Source organism: Stegostoma tigrinum, chromosome 7 (genome assembly GCF_030684315.1).
Source record: "Stegostoma tigrinum isolate sSteTig4 chromosome 7, sSteTig4.hap1, whole genome shotgun sequence".
In the NCBI taxonomy this organism is placed as follows: Eukaryota; Metazoa; Chordata; class Chondrichthyes; order Orectolobiformes; family Stegostomatidae; genus Stegostoma; species Stegostoma tigrinum.
The window spans coordinates 20,329,278-20,344,627 of record NC_081360.1 but is presented as its reverse complement, the minus strand read 5'-3'; the positions used below and the strand labels follow the sequence as shown (position 1 = coordinate 20,344,627).

Sequence of the window (15,350 nt, the reverse complement as noted above, 5' to 3'; positions counted from 1 at the left end):
AATCAGTGTTCTCATAGCAATGAGTACACCAGGGAAGTAAAATCACAGCATACTAAAATTTCATATTGTGTTTCAGAACATAGAAGATGAGTCTAAAACTAGACCATTGAGCCTAAATGAGGGCAATTAAACTAGTATTTGTAGGGAGAGGTAGCTAGGGTACATAGGGAATTCAGAATGAAAGGTATTGTGATGGCTTGCACAAGATGAACATTTAAATAAATATTTTCAATTTGTATATTTTGCATTTACACAAGAAAAATTATATATGTGTGTAAATAAATACATTAAAGATGGTAGTAGGTTAAAAGAAAAGGCACATAATAATGCTCAAAACAGTTGTAATTTGAAGATTGAAAATATTTGGAAAGCAACAATGGATAACCAAAAATTCAGACAGAAAAGAAAATATGAGAACAAACTAGCACGGAATATTATAAAAGGTTGTGTAAAAGTATGTGACAAAGAAGAGATTAACATGCATTCTTTAGAGTTCTTGATAGTGTAGCTGCTCAAAGCTTGTTTCCCCTGGCTGGGGAATCTAAAATATTGGGCACGTATTGATTGATACTGTGTTGGAGGCGAATATGAGCAAATGACCATTTGGCCTATTGTACTCCTATTTCTAATGGTCTCGTTCTTTTTGTCCCTCCGCCACCCAGACATTTACACAGGGAATAATTAATTGTAGCAGAAATGAAAAGGATCGCTTGCAACCTGCCATGTACTAACTATACACCTAGAACAATGCAGAAAGAATTGCAAGAAAATTATCAAAATTAAGCAGCAGAATGAGAAGTTAATATCAGCTTTTTCACAAGAGGCACAAGCTGTACTCTAATTATATAAAGCTCATCAAGTGTAAAAAAAAACATGATATTGAAGAAGAAAGAGAAAACAGAAGTCTAAAAGACCATTATCCAAACCTTTACCATACTAGGTTTGGATGAAGATATGGACTTTGCCCAATATTCTCATGAGGCTGAGAACATGATGGTGTGTTACAGGTTAGTAGAGAGTGAGAGTTACTGTGGCTTCATGCACTATTACATTCATGTTGCTCTCTGGAGCGATGAATAGTTATGGTAGAAGTTCTAATTTTCTTTCTTATCACAGGAATCTTTTACACCTTTACCAGCTTCCATTAATACATGTTGGAAGGATTTGCAAATTGGTACTCAACCTGTTTGGATGCATTACAAGCACACCTTCCCAAGCATCAAGTCCTCCAGTGGAACAGAAACTTGGAGGTTCTGGCTCAGGGACAGGGATGCATTGACAATGCCACAAAAGCTACCCTGAAACATGCACTGTGATTTGTAAGGTTTTTTCCCCCCGCTCTAATTCCTCAGATAGTTAACATAAGAGCCAGTGATGTTGGAGGTAGTATAAAAGCATGGATAAAGGATTGGGTAACTTTAAAAAATAGAGAGTTAGGATGGGAGTGTGCATTTTCAGGGTTACAACCTGTAACTAGTGGAATACTACAGCAGACCCACAGTAATATACACATGCACGTTAATGACTTGGATAAAGAATGTAGTGTACTATAGCCTCGTTTGTGGAAGGCAAATGGCAAGGATGACAGAGTCTAAAGACTGTTATGGCCAGGTTAAACAGGTGGGTAAATAGTTGGCAAATGGAATCTAATGTGGGGAAATGTGAAATTATGCACTTTGATAGGAAGAATAGAGGAACTGAATATTTTTAAAATAGCAAAAGATTGCAGAAGGCTACTGCACAAACAGATTTTGGAGTCCTTGTGCATAAATCTCCAAAAGCTAATATGCAATAATGAAGGCAATTGGAATGTTGGTCTTTACTTCAAAGGGCATGTAACATAAAAGTAGGGAAATAGGATAAATGATACAAGACACCAGTCAGAACCACAGCTGGCACAGTGTCAGGTTTTGACCCTTTTATCTAAGGAAAGATGTGCTGGCATTGGATTCAGTCCAGAGAAGGTTCACTAGGCTGATCCCAAGTATGGAGGGATGACGAGAGGTTGACTAGGCTGGGATTGTATTCATTGGAGTTTAGAAGAAAGATTGACATTTCCACGAAGGGAAACAAGAACCGGAGGGCATAATCTTCCAGCCATGCTTGTAAGTTTTAATATGAAGACGAGGAGGAAGTTCTCTCAGTGGGTAGTGAATCTGTGGAATACCTTGCCACCCAGGGCTATTGGAGACAGGTTGTTAAATATATTAAAGGCTGAAATAGACAGACTTTTAATCAGTAATGGAATTGAGTGTTTTGTGGAAAAGGCAGGAAAGTTGAGTTGTTGAATATCAGATCAGGCATGATTTCGTTGAATGGCAGAGCAGACTCAGTGGGTTGCTCTTGTATCTTATGGTCTTATATTGGGGAAAAAGCTATGATTGAATTGTCTGACTTTGCAAGTCAGAACACTTTAATGCTCACACCAAAGAATAAATAAATTTGGGGTTATGTCTGAAATGTTGGTATGTCTTTTACTTGCCTGACACAAGGCTGGGAACCATTACTTTTCACTCAAACTGAATTGAAACAAAACAAAATCTTGTCTTCCCCAACAGAATCATGTTACACACTGACGGGTAGCAGCAGGGATAATATAATCAATCAATTAATGCTTGTTGAAAATTCTGTCAGATTTTTCAATTCCAAAGGATGCAAGTTTTTTTTTAGGATCCTTTGAATCTTTAATTATGAAGCGTACCTGCTAAGCTGTCATTTACACTAACAAGTTTAGAAACTAAGGGAAAATGGAGTGTTTTCATTGGTGATATTTGAAAATTGATCTCATGCATTTAAAAAAAAGTGAAAGATGACTAGGCCTATATCATTTCTTTGAGAAATTGTACTTGCTTCTTTGGGGGACAAAAATCAAACCCATAACTACCCAGAAACCTAGATCTCTGCAAACTTTGTAATAGGTGACATATTAAAGCTGTAACAACATTAAGTATTTAATATAGTATTAATGCACAAGGATTTAAAAAATGGTAAAAGACAGTTTGGAGAATTACAAAGTTATCAGAGGATGACGGGTTTTAAAATCATTTTGGACTTTTCAAATCTATTTGCTTTAAATTTACATGCATCTGGTGTCAAAAACTCAGGTTAAGCAGACTGACTCCATCTCACAAGGGCTTTTTTAAAAGTTTGAATACTCAAAATCCCTTACTTCTATTCTGCAAAGACATGAAAAATTTAAGATTAGATTTTTTGTTTCTCCTTAAATATTTACTAATGTGAGATTGCTGAGCAAAAGTATTGAATGTAAAGACATTGCATTTGACTTTTCTATGTTCTAGAAATCAAGTACTTAAAACCTTGTCTAAGGTTTAAAATTTGCATGTTTCCACAGATATTTGAAAAAGATAATCAGATGTCACACTGTTAAGATCTAAGACTTGGCCTGCAAATACTCAGTTTTAATCCAATCAGTCTCCTTCCACAGTTCTGACAAGGTAGGAGGCCAAGCTCCAAAAGCAACGAGCTAGCACTCTGTTTTCTTTGTCAATCAACTCAGTCTGAAAATTGGCTTGTTTGAAAAGAAATTAAAACCAGGGATGGACAGTTATGTGAGCATGCCAAGAATACAATTATTTCTCAGAATTGACAGTACAAACTGCACAAAGCATTTGGAGGGGAAACCTAATTATGACATGTATTATATTTTAATGTGATCCAGGGAGGGTTTTAAAAGTAAATAACTGTATTGATAGTGCCTTTCCAGCTGATCCAAGCTTTTAATCTTGGTTCAAGAGGTAATGATTTTTAGTTTATTGCACAGTATGTTTCCTGCAGGATTTAAGACCAAGATGACAGTCATTCTTATGCAGACCTGTAATTTAATTAAACAAAAGGAAACTATTAAGCATATGTGGTGTAATCAGAAATGTTACACCATGTGTAGGGATCTACAATTAGCATGCCAAATGGTCATGTGGGATAATTGGGAATTTTTTGATAACAGATGGAAAGGATTAGGGAAAATGACATACAGAGCACTTAGGAGGAACATAGATGACTTGGGATATTGGGGACAACCCAGCAAAGAGTACTGAACAGGAATAGATGCACAATCTTGTGCAGGTCGGGAAGGGATAGTTATACGAAGAAAAGTTTGCATGTATTAAGAGTAGTCATGAGCACCTGGCACCACAAAGTGTTTTGCAGCCAATTAAGTTATTTTTGTAGTTGATGAATTCTTGTGAAGCTGAATTATCAGTAGTTTATTAATGGCTTTCTCATGGAAGGTATTTTATAACCTGGCAACCAGCTGTTTATATTGGGGCCATACATGGAATGGTTATAACAGAAGACCTTTCTACACTTATCTCATCTTTCCATTCTCTCCCTCTCTATCCTATCTTTTGATGGTCTGTATCTGATGTGGATACGTGTTTGTGCATCCACAAGTGTGGTGTGTTTCATGTGATATATAAATGCAGAATACACAAAGAAAAGTAAATTGAAAGCAATATGAGTGACTATGTCATGTAAGTTAGGTATGTTAACTATTCTTTGATCTTAATGTCACACACTTCTCACACAAAATTTTAATTACGTTAACAACACCGCTATATGAAATAATTAAGCTGAGTCAGGAGTTTATATTATGTCGTGACTGATTTATACTTTCCAGTCAAAGCACTGACAAATGAATAAATTAATATACAAATTAATGAAACAGTCACAATAGAGTTGACATATACTGGTATTGATCTGATAGATTGGAGTGGAAATGAGAAGGACACAGATTTTCGAATATGATATTTGATTGGGTTCACATTGAAATTAGAAAATTGAAAGCTAAAGGCAAAAATATTAATTTGGAGTAAATCATAAGTGTAAAAGGAATGCTGGAGGATCTTTTAAATCCATTGGATGATTTTTAATATAGTATTTTAGGGAAGGGGAGCATAGTTTTTGTTACTTTCTGTATTATATATTATGATTTTCTTTTTCTGCCCCACCATGTGTAATCATAAGTAGAACTTAAGAATATAAGAGCAAATGGCTTGAGATGGGATTGCGATCCGAACAAGGTGAGATCTGGATCATGGGTATTATTTCCCAAAACCCTGCAAAAGAAAGAACTGTTTGAGCTTAAGATTGAAGAATATTTACATATATACTTTACATGAGGTATTCACAAGTATTGCTTTCAATTTACTAGTTCTATTGTTGAAATAGAAGAATTACTAACACCTGCAAATAAAGCTGGCACGTGATAGTATAGAATATCAACAAGTCATAGGCTAGTACATCACAGGGACCATTCAGTCCATTACATTTGTGTTGCCTCTTCAAACTGATTTAATGAGTTCCACTTTTTTTTCCCCCATTTCCCTGCAATTGTCTTTCTCCTTCAAGTGTTTGGATAATTCCTTTTTGAAGGTAACTGTTGAATCTGTGTTCAACATCCTGTCGTACAATACATTCCTAAACATTCATTGCATAGGAACGATTTTCACTATTGTTGTCTCTGGTTCTTTTGCAAGTCACCTTAAATCTGTGCCTTTCAATTATTTAACCGTCAGCCATTGGAAAGTTTCCTTTTATCTTGTACCACTTAAGTCATTCATTCTTTGGAACAGCTCTGTTAAATTTCCTCACAACTGCTTCTGTTATTAAGAGAATAACCACTGTCTCTCCATTCTATCTATGTAACTAATCCTTTGTACCTGGAGGCATTTTAGTACATTTTTCTATACCTTCTCCAAATCCTTCACGAAAGTGGTGCATTGGACTCCAGCTGAGTTGTAAACATTTTTCCTAGACTAAAATGAATCTGTCAGCAGGTCTTATGCTGCAGTAGTAGTTAGTGCATTACTTCTGAACCAGAACCTCCATGTTTGATCCCATCCAAGAGTTGATGGCCAAGGAACGTGTTCATGAGGTAGCCAAACAGATTTCCAACATCCTTGCAACATTTGCCAATGGCAAATGGTAACAGCAAGATAGATTCCTGATGATGATTTCCATGTTGGTGAACAGAACGTTGGAGCCCCCACCATCGCGATTCATTGCTCCAGATCACACGTGTGTAAAAGTGTACATTGTCAACAACTCTTGACTCCCTGAGTGAGCTGTAACATTCTGTCACCATATAAAACTGTTAGCTTGGAACATCCTGTGAAATAGCCTTGGACATTTTGCATATTCTCAGTTTCATCCAAATGTTTATTTTCTGTACATTTGAGCTAATAGTTTATGTTCTGGCATAAGATTATGTTGTGGACAGTTTTGAATCTTTGATGTGTTGAGCCAATAAAACTCAAACCAAGAAGATCATGGAGAAAAGTTACGCACAAAACCAAGACTACAGTAAAGTGAGAATGAAATTGGGAGATGAGTCATACAGATATCTAGAATTTTGAGTTCACTGAACCATAATGCGATTACCTTCCGTGGCAAAATATCCTATAAATCATCAGTGTCGGTTGTATGCAACAACTTAACACATTTTAAATGTGCCTAGATTTTTGCAGTTGATGAATTTTAATGAAGTTTGTTTATCAATAGTTGATTAATGGTTTTCTCTTGTAATATATTTTATAACTTGGCCGGCAACTGCACTTTGAAGTCATGCATGGAATGATTATAATAGAAGGCCTCTTGACGCCTCTCCTTCCATGTGCCGAGATTTTTAAAGACGGCAAGGTATATTGACAGAGGAATTAGCAAAGCATTGAGGCTTTGGCTTCATAAAAGAAGTTGTGCTGAGTCTTTGTAAGGTTCTAGTTGGATCACAGCTGAATACAGTTCTGATCTCCACACTTTAGAAGGTATATGAAGGTCTTAGAGAGGAAGAAGAAGAGATCTGCAGAATGTTTCCAGGGTTGAAGGATTTTAGTTACAATGTTAGGTTGAAGGATTTAAGTTTGACAAAGTAGTTTGAGAGACATTTGATATAGAGATATACAAGTTCATGACAGGTTGGATAAAGTCAAAGAAGAGCTGTTTCCATTATCTGATGACACATGAATCAAGGGTTACAGATTTATAGCTTTGGGCAAGAGATGCAGGAGTGATCAGTCTTTCATGTACTGAATGGTAATGACCTAAAATCACTGCTTTGGAATGTGGTGAAGCAGGGAAAACGAATTACTTGAGAAGACAGGTTAAATGGGCATTTAACAAAAACACACTTTCAAGATAGTGAAAATAGAGTTGGGTGTGGCACTGACTAGATTGCTGTGTAGAGAGCTATAATGGACTTGGTGGGCTGAATGGTCTAGTCCGTCTGCAATGACTCGACAAAATTCACATTTACAGGAATATAGAAACTTCGGAAAACTAAAGTCCATCTCATTGTTTTTAAGTATCTGGTGGTTGAATGTTTCAGTGATAAGAATTTGTCAATTAAACATGACAACTTAATCTGTATCAATTAGTGTACAAATGACACAGACATGAGGTGAGGGTCCAAATATACTGCACTTATTACAGACCATCTCACAAATTACTCTCATGCTGCAACCCAAAATTATATTTTCTGAAAGATACATGATCTATTTTGTAATTAAAATACTCCAATAATAACTGCTTCAACTGACCACCAAGGAAGTTGATTCCATAAAGTGACCTGATGATCATTGGAGTATTTTCTCCGCAGTTTTAAATTCAATCTCTTTCAAGCGCAGGCCTTTTCCTCAGTCTCTACTCTTTTAGCCAAGTTGAAACAGCTCTAATAATATGTGGTCACTTTATCTGTTTTATGAAAACAAAGTTCTATCTCCTCTTACCTTTTTTGCCAGTGAGAACATGTCCTGAGAACATCTCTCCCAACATAGTTCTCAGCACAATGGCTATCCATCTACTGCCATCTGAGCTGAGCAAGCAATCTCTCCTCAAACCAATCCAATTTAAGGAGATTCTGGAAGACATGGAGACAATTTGAAACAAAATCTGTGAAGAAATCACTGCAGCTGTACAATGTCTGTCTCTGGAACCTGTTGTTTCTTGCAGAAGCTGCTGGTGTTTTAAATTCTCTGTTCACTGCTCCCTGCATCCCCTTGGTAATGTACATTGGTGTTACACACCTGACACTCCATAAATTCCACCAGGTTTCATAGTCAGAATTCACCAGGGAACAGAAACAGCCCCTCAGTCTTATGCAGTTGTTACTTACATCAGTTTGAGGACTGGATCTGCTTTGACGGAGGCATTTCAGGGGTTGAAGGGAGCTCATCTTATGTTTGTACTGGTTGCTAGGGTATGTTGACAACATGTATGTATTATATTCTCCCTTCTCACAGCCTTATCATACAACCTGCTTGCCACAGTCCAGTTATGTATAGGAAAGATAAAAGCTATTGTATTCATCACATAGAATCCCCAACCACTGACTCCATACTTCTCCCTGGCCACTGTCTGATTGTTTGCAGCTTTGCATCCTATTTGATCCTGAGCTGAGCTTTGAACCAAATACCCTCCCCTTTGTCAAGGGTGTTTGATGGTACTGTCTGGATAGATCTTTATTTAACTTGCTTTGTACTTCCACTTCCATACTACATTCATCTCCACTCCAGTTCGTATGCTGCTGAAGTGATCTTTCATTGTTTATGTTGCCTCCAGATTCAATTGTTTAAATGTTGCCTTGACTAATTGCTCATCCAGAAATCTGATGCTTCCATCCTAATTTCAAAATGTATCCTAATAACAAAAGTGTACTTCAGCTAACTGCTTTGTGGATTGAGCTAGTTTCTTACTAAAGTCTCATTCATTCCTTTGCAGCCTTAAAGTATTTTCTAGATTCTTTACTTAGTACAGCGTTCAGGATTATTTAGCTGAAGAGCCTTTTAAAAAAAATCAAAAATAAAATCAATTGGAAGCTACAAGATAAAAAGGCATTTCTAAAGAAAACACTTGAAAAATTGCCAAGTCTTTATGACTGTTGCATATATAATACATAAATTCAATGTACATATTCATTTTCCAATAAAACTAAATAGATTAAAATTTGAAACTTGTTTTTGAGCCTTTTACACAATCATATTGTCAGTAAACTTATCTTTGAAACAAACTTTAATTGCAGGTGTATGGAATTAAAGAAATTTTTCAGCTATGGATTCTTGTGGTTTCTAATAGCATTTTCTGTTCTAGCATATCCTAGCTATGTTAGAAGCAATGATGATAACAACCATAAAAATCTATTCCTCCAACTAAAGACATTATCCATAGCTATGAGGCAGTTTTATATTTTTTGATATTTTTGCAAGATAATGAATTGAAAGTGTAAAGTGTAGCATATTGATTAGCCTTTTAGCCATACAATAAAAACATTGTTCTTACTTTTCTTCATGTTAATGCATTTCATTTGAATTAAGTTGAAAACGAATCAGACATTATAAACTTTAATGAAGCTTCAGAACTGAAGGCTACATGCCTGTGACCTAACTGGTATGGTGAGCCTATTACTACTTAAAGTAGCTATTGCTGTGGTCAATGGTTTGTTATTGATGCTGCCTCTCTTCCTATGCAAATCAGCAGGCTAAGGTGTAGATTGATTTTTATGTTTCTTCCTGCGTGTCAGGGTGTGGTTATTTTAGTTGGAACCTCCTTTGATTTGTAGTTCCTGGAAATTTATCAGCTGCTGGAGTACCTGTTTTCTCACTATTATAGTGGTCTTTTGCTGCGGTGTGCAACTGTTCTGAGGGTACTGTATATGTTGGTTGCCAGGAATGATAAAAATTACGAGGTTATGATTGTTGCTAGGGTGAGTGCTGGTTTTGTGGAATGATGGTTCCTATAGTGAGTACGAGTAGGACAATAGTTGTTAGAGGTAGACTGTTTCCTGATTGACAGGGCGATTACTTGTTTCGAGGGGGGTTGATGATTGCTTTGATAAGTGCTGGTTACTAGGTGTATGATGTTTGCTAAGCTGAATGCTGGTTGTTAAGCTTGATTCTGGTTGTTGGGATGATTGATAATTGCTAGGATGAATGCTGGTTCCTGAAGGAATGCTTAAAGGTTGCTTGGGGGAACTGCCGGTTCCTGAAGGGATGATTGAAGGTTGCCATCGTGAATGCTGGTTACGAGCAGAATTCTGGTTGCTTGGAAAAATTATGGATTCTTGGGGAGATGATGGTTGCATGAGATCTGTTTGTCAAGGTGTGTTAGTTTCTGGAATAATTATGATCCACAGCGTGTGTTGTTGCTAGGGTGTGTGGGCGTGTTCCTGGTGTATAGTGGTTGCTAGGATGATTGCAGACTGTTATAGTGCTTGCTGGTTGCTAAGGGAATGATAGTTGCTAGGGTGAGTGCTCTTTGCTGGTGATAATAATGGCTGCTATATTGAGTGCTGGTTGCAAGCATGAGTGCTCGTTGCTCGGGCAATGATATTGGTAGAGTCAATGCTGGTTGCGAGGGGAGATGATCACAGCTAAGTTGAGTGCTGGATCTTTTGGATCAGTGCTGGTTGATGGGGTGAATGATAGTTGCTAGGGTGCGCTGGTTGCCGGGCGGGTGATGGTCGCTAGGATGAGTGGTGGTTACTACGGAGAATGTTGGTTGCTAGGCTGTTTGCTAAGAAGGATCCTGGTTGCTAGGGGAATGATGGTTGCTGGGGTGTTGGTTGCTAAGGGAGATCTTGGTTGTTCGAGTTGCCATGCAGGGCTGTATATGCGTGTGTGTGTGAGAGAGAGAGAGAACAGTAGGGGGAGGGGGGTTTGGTGTGTGGTTTGAGGGGTGTGAGGGCAGGCTTTCCGGAAGTGAGTCCATCCTCCCCACTGCACCCCCTCTCCGCCCCACCTCCCCCTGTTTCCGGTTCCGGTCCCGCATCCCCAGTGTCGGAAGATGTGGGGAAGATGGCGGAGCTGCAGATGCTGCTGGAGGAGGAGATCCCCGCGGGTCGCCGAGCGCTCTTGGACAGTTACCACAACCTGGACCGGGTGGCCGAGTACTGCGAGAGCAACTACATCCAGGTGAGAGACCGGACTGGGGAGGCGAGGGACAACGGGGGCCAACTCTGATCGGCGGTCCGGAGGGGAGGTGGTTTGGGGGTGGGGGGTCCCGGGCTGGTGGCTCGGCTCCCCCTCATAACCCTCTCCCCGGCTAGGCCGAGCCGGAACCCCCCCACCCACCACCACCACCACTCTCGCCCGTACTCCCAGGTGAATGTCGTGGAGACCGGCTTTCGTATTGCCCTCGCCTCCGCCCGCTTTTCCCTTCGGTGGCGTGGGGGGAAAGAGAATGGATCGGAGTTGTCCGTTTCCCCGTTCTCTCTCTCCTCCCCCCACCCCACTCCGGCTGGGAACAGAGGGGCTTTCAGCCTCCCTGACTTTTCGACCTGTTGTACCTTCCGTAACCAGAGGGTCTCCCGAAGCTACGTTTGTCTTCAGCTTTCAATCACGGCCCCTTAACTCCGTCTTTTCTTCAGAATTCAGTATCTGGTTCACATTCTCTGGCACTTACTTTGCCTGGCATTTTTTTTAACCCCCCCCCCCCCCCCCCCCCGACTGCGGTGTGATTCTGAATCGTGTGTTCTTAACTCCATGATTCTGAGCTTGATGGAAAATCTGGCAGGCATTCTTGGCTGTTTTTAAGAATGCTGTCTTGTGGTTACGAGGGTAATTGTCCTAGTTGGCTGGGATCTGCCCTGATCTGGCTAATAAAATCCTAATTTCCATTTGTTGGAATAATTCGAGGTCGGATCTTTTGCTTTTTTTTTCCCTCCCCTCCTCACTGTTCGTCTCCACCCGCAAAAAAATCGCACGTGTACATATTCCCGAGTAAAGAATTTTGTAAAGACTAATGAACGATGGATTTGCTGTAAAATATCCACTGCATCTGTGTGGGAGGCTGTATGCCAACTACTTTCAAAGACAGTGACTGACTGGATGTCATTATCGTGCGGGTGAAGTTAGTGGGCAACTGTTGGTGACAGCAAATGCCATAGCTTGTTCTGCAGAGTGCCATTCAAACATGAACAGGAGAATGGAACCAAATACTAAACTGCCAATTCCAAGTTTGCATTGCATGAAACAGTCATGAAGGAGCTGTATGGTTTTGAATTTGGGAGAAACAATGTGTGGGGGAAATGACTTAATTACAGCTGAGGATAAGGACACTTCAAGGAAATGTTGATTATGACCTTGAACTGAGAGAGAAGAAGCAATATTGAAAATAGGATTAGAATGTTTTCATAGGTATTGATCAGCAAGTCAGTGATTGTCTCCCTGTTGAATGTTTTCAGAAGTTTGTTAAATGAATGCAAACTTTAGAAAAAAAATTGCATCTATCTTTTATAGCCTGAGTGGGTAATATGGCTGGTTCAGAAATTGAATCTGCTTTTAAATTATGCCTGTTAAATTAATTTTGGTTAGTTTGCTGTGCCTATTGTATGAAACAGTTTTATACAGTTTTTTTAATTCTCTCCCCTGAAGGTGTGTCTCCTTACTGGGTCAGGTGGGGAAATGGAATTGAAGTGCAGATTAGTCATGATCTTGTTTGGGGCAAAATGAGCACCTCCTGTTTTGATGCTAGATGAAACATGTCAACAGCAACAATATTCTTTACTTAATACCTTTTAGTTTCACAAGTATTATGAAACAAAGTTGGATACTGTACCACTTGAGATGAAAAGCATTAGGTTTAAGGAGTGACTTAGAGGAGAGCAACGTAGAGATGCGGAGAACTTGGGGAAATTTCAGAACTTAGAATCCAAACATTTATAGCCACAGTTGCCAGTTGTAAAATTATTTAAAAATTCTGAGACAAAAGTAGGTGGGTTTGAGAGTTGTGAAGCAGATGCAAGGATGCTTCAAGATGATGTTGACAAGTTGAGTGAGTGGGCAAACACGTGGCAGATGCATTGCAGTGCGGCTAAATGTGAAGTTATACACTTCATTGTGAGAAAAAGCAGAATGTTATAAGTCATAGAATCCCTACAGTGCAGATAGAGGCCATTTGGTCCATCAAGTCTGCACAGAATATCTGAAGAGCATCCCATCCAAACCTGCCACCTGCCCCACTCTGTCACCATAACTTTGCATTTACCATGACTAATCCATGTAGCTTGCGTAACCCTGGACACCATGAGACAATTCAGCATGGCCAGTCCACCTATCCAACACATCTTTGGACTGTGGAAGGAAACCAGAGCACTTGGTGGAAGCACACGTAGATACAGGGGGAACGTGTAACTTCACACAGTCATCCAAGGCTGGAATCAGCCCGGGTTCCTGGCACGGAGGCAGCATGCTAACCACTGTGCCACCATGCTGCCCCTAAGGGTGATTTACGAGGAAATGTGGATGTGCAAAAGGATCCAAGGGTCCTTGTACACCAGTCAGTTAAATCAGATAGGCGCATACAGCGAGCAATTAGGAAGCCAAATGGTATATTGGGCTTCATTGCAAGAGAATTTGAGTTCAGATTAGAGATATTTTACTGCAGTTACACAGGATCTTGTTGAGATCATGTCTGGATATTACGTGCAATTTTTGTCTCCCTTTTTAAGGAAATGCCTACCATAAAGGGAATGCAGTGAAAGCGTACTCTGCTAATAGCGGGACTGATAGGATTGCCCTATAAGGCGAGATTAGTTCGACTGCTCCTGTATTCGTTGGAATTTAGAAGGATGAGGGGAATTCTGATTGAAAAGTATAAAATCCTGACAAGACTGGACAGACTTGCTGCGGGGAGAATGTCTTCCTTGGTTAGGGATTTTATAACCAGAAACATCATTTAGGACTGAGATGGAAAAAAAATTCTTCAATCAAGTGTAGTGAGCCTGCGGAATTCTCTATCACAGAAGGCTGTGGAGGCCATTGAATAAAATGACATATTGAAAATATATATTGAAAGCATCAAGGGTTATGGGGAGAAACTGGGAATATGGCAATGAGATAGAGGATCTGTCACAATTGTATTGAATGGTGGAGCAGCATCAAAGGGCTGAATGGTCTTCTCCAACTTCTGGTTTCTATGTTTCTATTTGGAATGTTTGAGGTCAGAATTTGATGAACAGAGATATCTCAGCTTTTTGGGCCCTGAGGAGTTTGCAGAAATGGGGAGGGGTGAGACTGTGGACAGTTTGAAAAGAGTATGGTGTTATAGAGATGAAATATGTGGTCTTAGTGATGCGAATGCATGGTGAGAAACTTGCGGTCATCAATGTTTTGAGCTTTTCAATTTAGCTTTAGACAGTAGTGTTGTAGAACTGAGACCCAGCGGTTCAGGCACGTAATCAAGTTTGTGTTGCATGTAGACAGAGTTGTTAAGAAGGCATTAGCACACTTGCCTCCATTGCTCAGACTTTTCAGTACAATAGTTGGGCAGTCATGTTGAAGTTGTACAGGATGTTGGTGAGGTCTCTTCTGGAGTATTGTGTCCAGTTCAGGTCACCCTGTTATAGGGAAGGCATCAGTAAATTGGAGAAGGTTCAGAAGAGATTTACCAGGATATTGCTGGGAAAGGAAGGTTTCAGTAACAGGGAGAGGCTGGATAAGATGAATGGCAGGTGTCTTTTCCCTAGGGTGGGGATTTCAAGACTAGTGAGCAGAGAAAGATTTATAAAGGATATGGGGGCAATTTGTTTTTTGACACATTTGGTTCGTATGTGGAATGAGGAAGTAGTGGATGTGGGTATACATTTGTTTAAAAGACATTTAGATAAATGCAGGGATATGGGCCAAGTGCAGGTAGGTAGAGCTAGTTCAGTTTGGGATTGTGGTTTGCAAGGACTGGTTGGATTGAAGGGTCTGTTTTTGTGCTAAATGACTGACTAGAAAAAGGAATGGAGTTTGTAAAGATGGCTTTGATCTTCCCACTGTTTTGTTTGAGAGAATTTCTGCTCATCCAGTATTGGCTGTCTGATAATTTAGGAACAGTGAAGATGTCATGAGAGAGATGTGGTGGTGAGGTAGAGCTGCTTGTATTCATATGATTTTACAGAGGGGAAAGCATGTAGGATGAGATAGGGAACCAAGGATAGATCCTTGGGGATACTTCCTTATGGAAGCAGAAAGAGGAGCCATTGTAAATGATCCTGTGGTTGTAATCAGATTTATGTGAATGGAACTGGTGAAAGTAGATCCATCTGGCTGGACGACAAAAGTTTTGTGGGTGGATAGTGTGTCAAGTCATTCAAAAGACCACAGATGAGTTGAAAAGGAATAGAAGGAATGGTTTAGCTTCACAGTTGCAGAGGATATAATTCAGAGTCAAACTTAACCTTTCCAAGTGTACACATGGCTTGCTGGAAAGTGATGAATTGAAATTCTGAGATTTCACTTTATTCTTCAATTTCCTAATCCAAGAGTAGAGCACCACTGCTCCTAAATCTTCTACTGCTGCAGGCCAACTAAGAGTTGCAGAATCGGATCTGGTATGCTTCAGTTAGATTTTTT

At 39.5% G+C, this 15,350-nt stretch overlaps 1 protein-coding gene and 1 long non-coding RNA gene across 10 annotated transcripts in view; one reads left to right on the top strand and one right to left on the bottom strand.

Annotated features, from left to right (window-relative positions):
* Positions 1–4,553: 4,553 nt before the first annotated feature.
* LOC125453857 (uncharacterized) lies at positions 4,554–8,179 on the bottom strand. The gene is made up of 3 exons (XR_007247877.1): positions 8,129–8,179; positions 7,743–7,873; positions 4,554–5,075 (listed from the first exon to the last, which is right to left on the bottom strand). It is a non-coding gene; the product is annotated as an uncharacterized LOC125453857 (long non-coding RNA).
* Positions 8,180–9,581: 1,402 nt separating this feature from the next.
* LOC125453854 (abl interactor 2) overlaps positions 9,582–15,350 on the top strand; it is a 153,872-nt gene continuing 148,103 nt past the window's right edge. For 3 of the 9 annotated variants that reach the window (XM_048533893.2, XM_048533891.2, XM_048533894.2), the window contains exon 1: positions 9,582–10,922. In XM_048533893.2, the coding sequence (XP_048389850.1) occupies positions 10,806–10,922 (117 nt within the window). In that variant the 5' untranslated portion in view covers positions 9,582–10,805. The remainder of the gene's footprint in view (positions 10,923–15,350) is intronic. The other 6 variants (XM_048533892.2, XM_048533890.2, XM_048533899.2 and 3 more) reach the window with 3 other exon arrangements.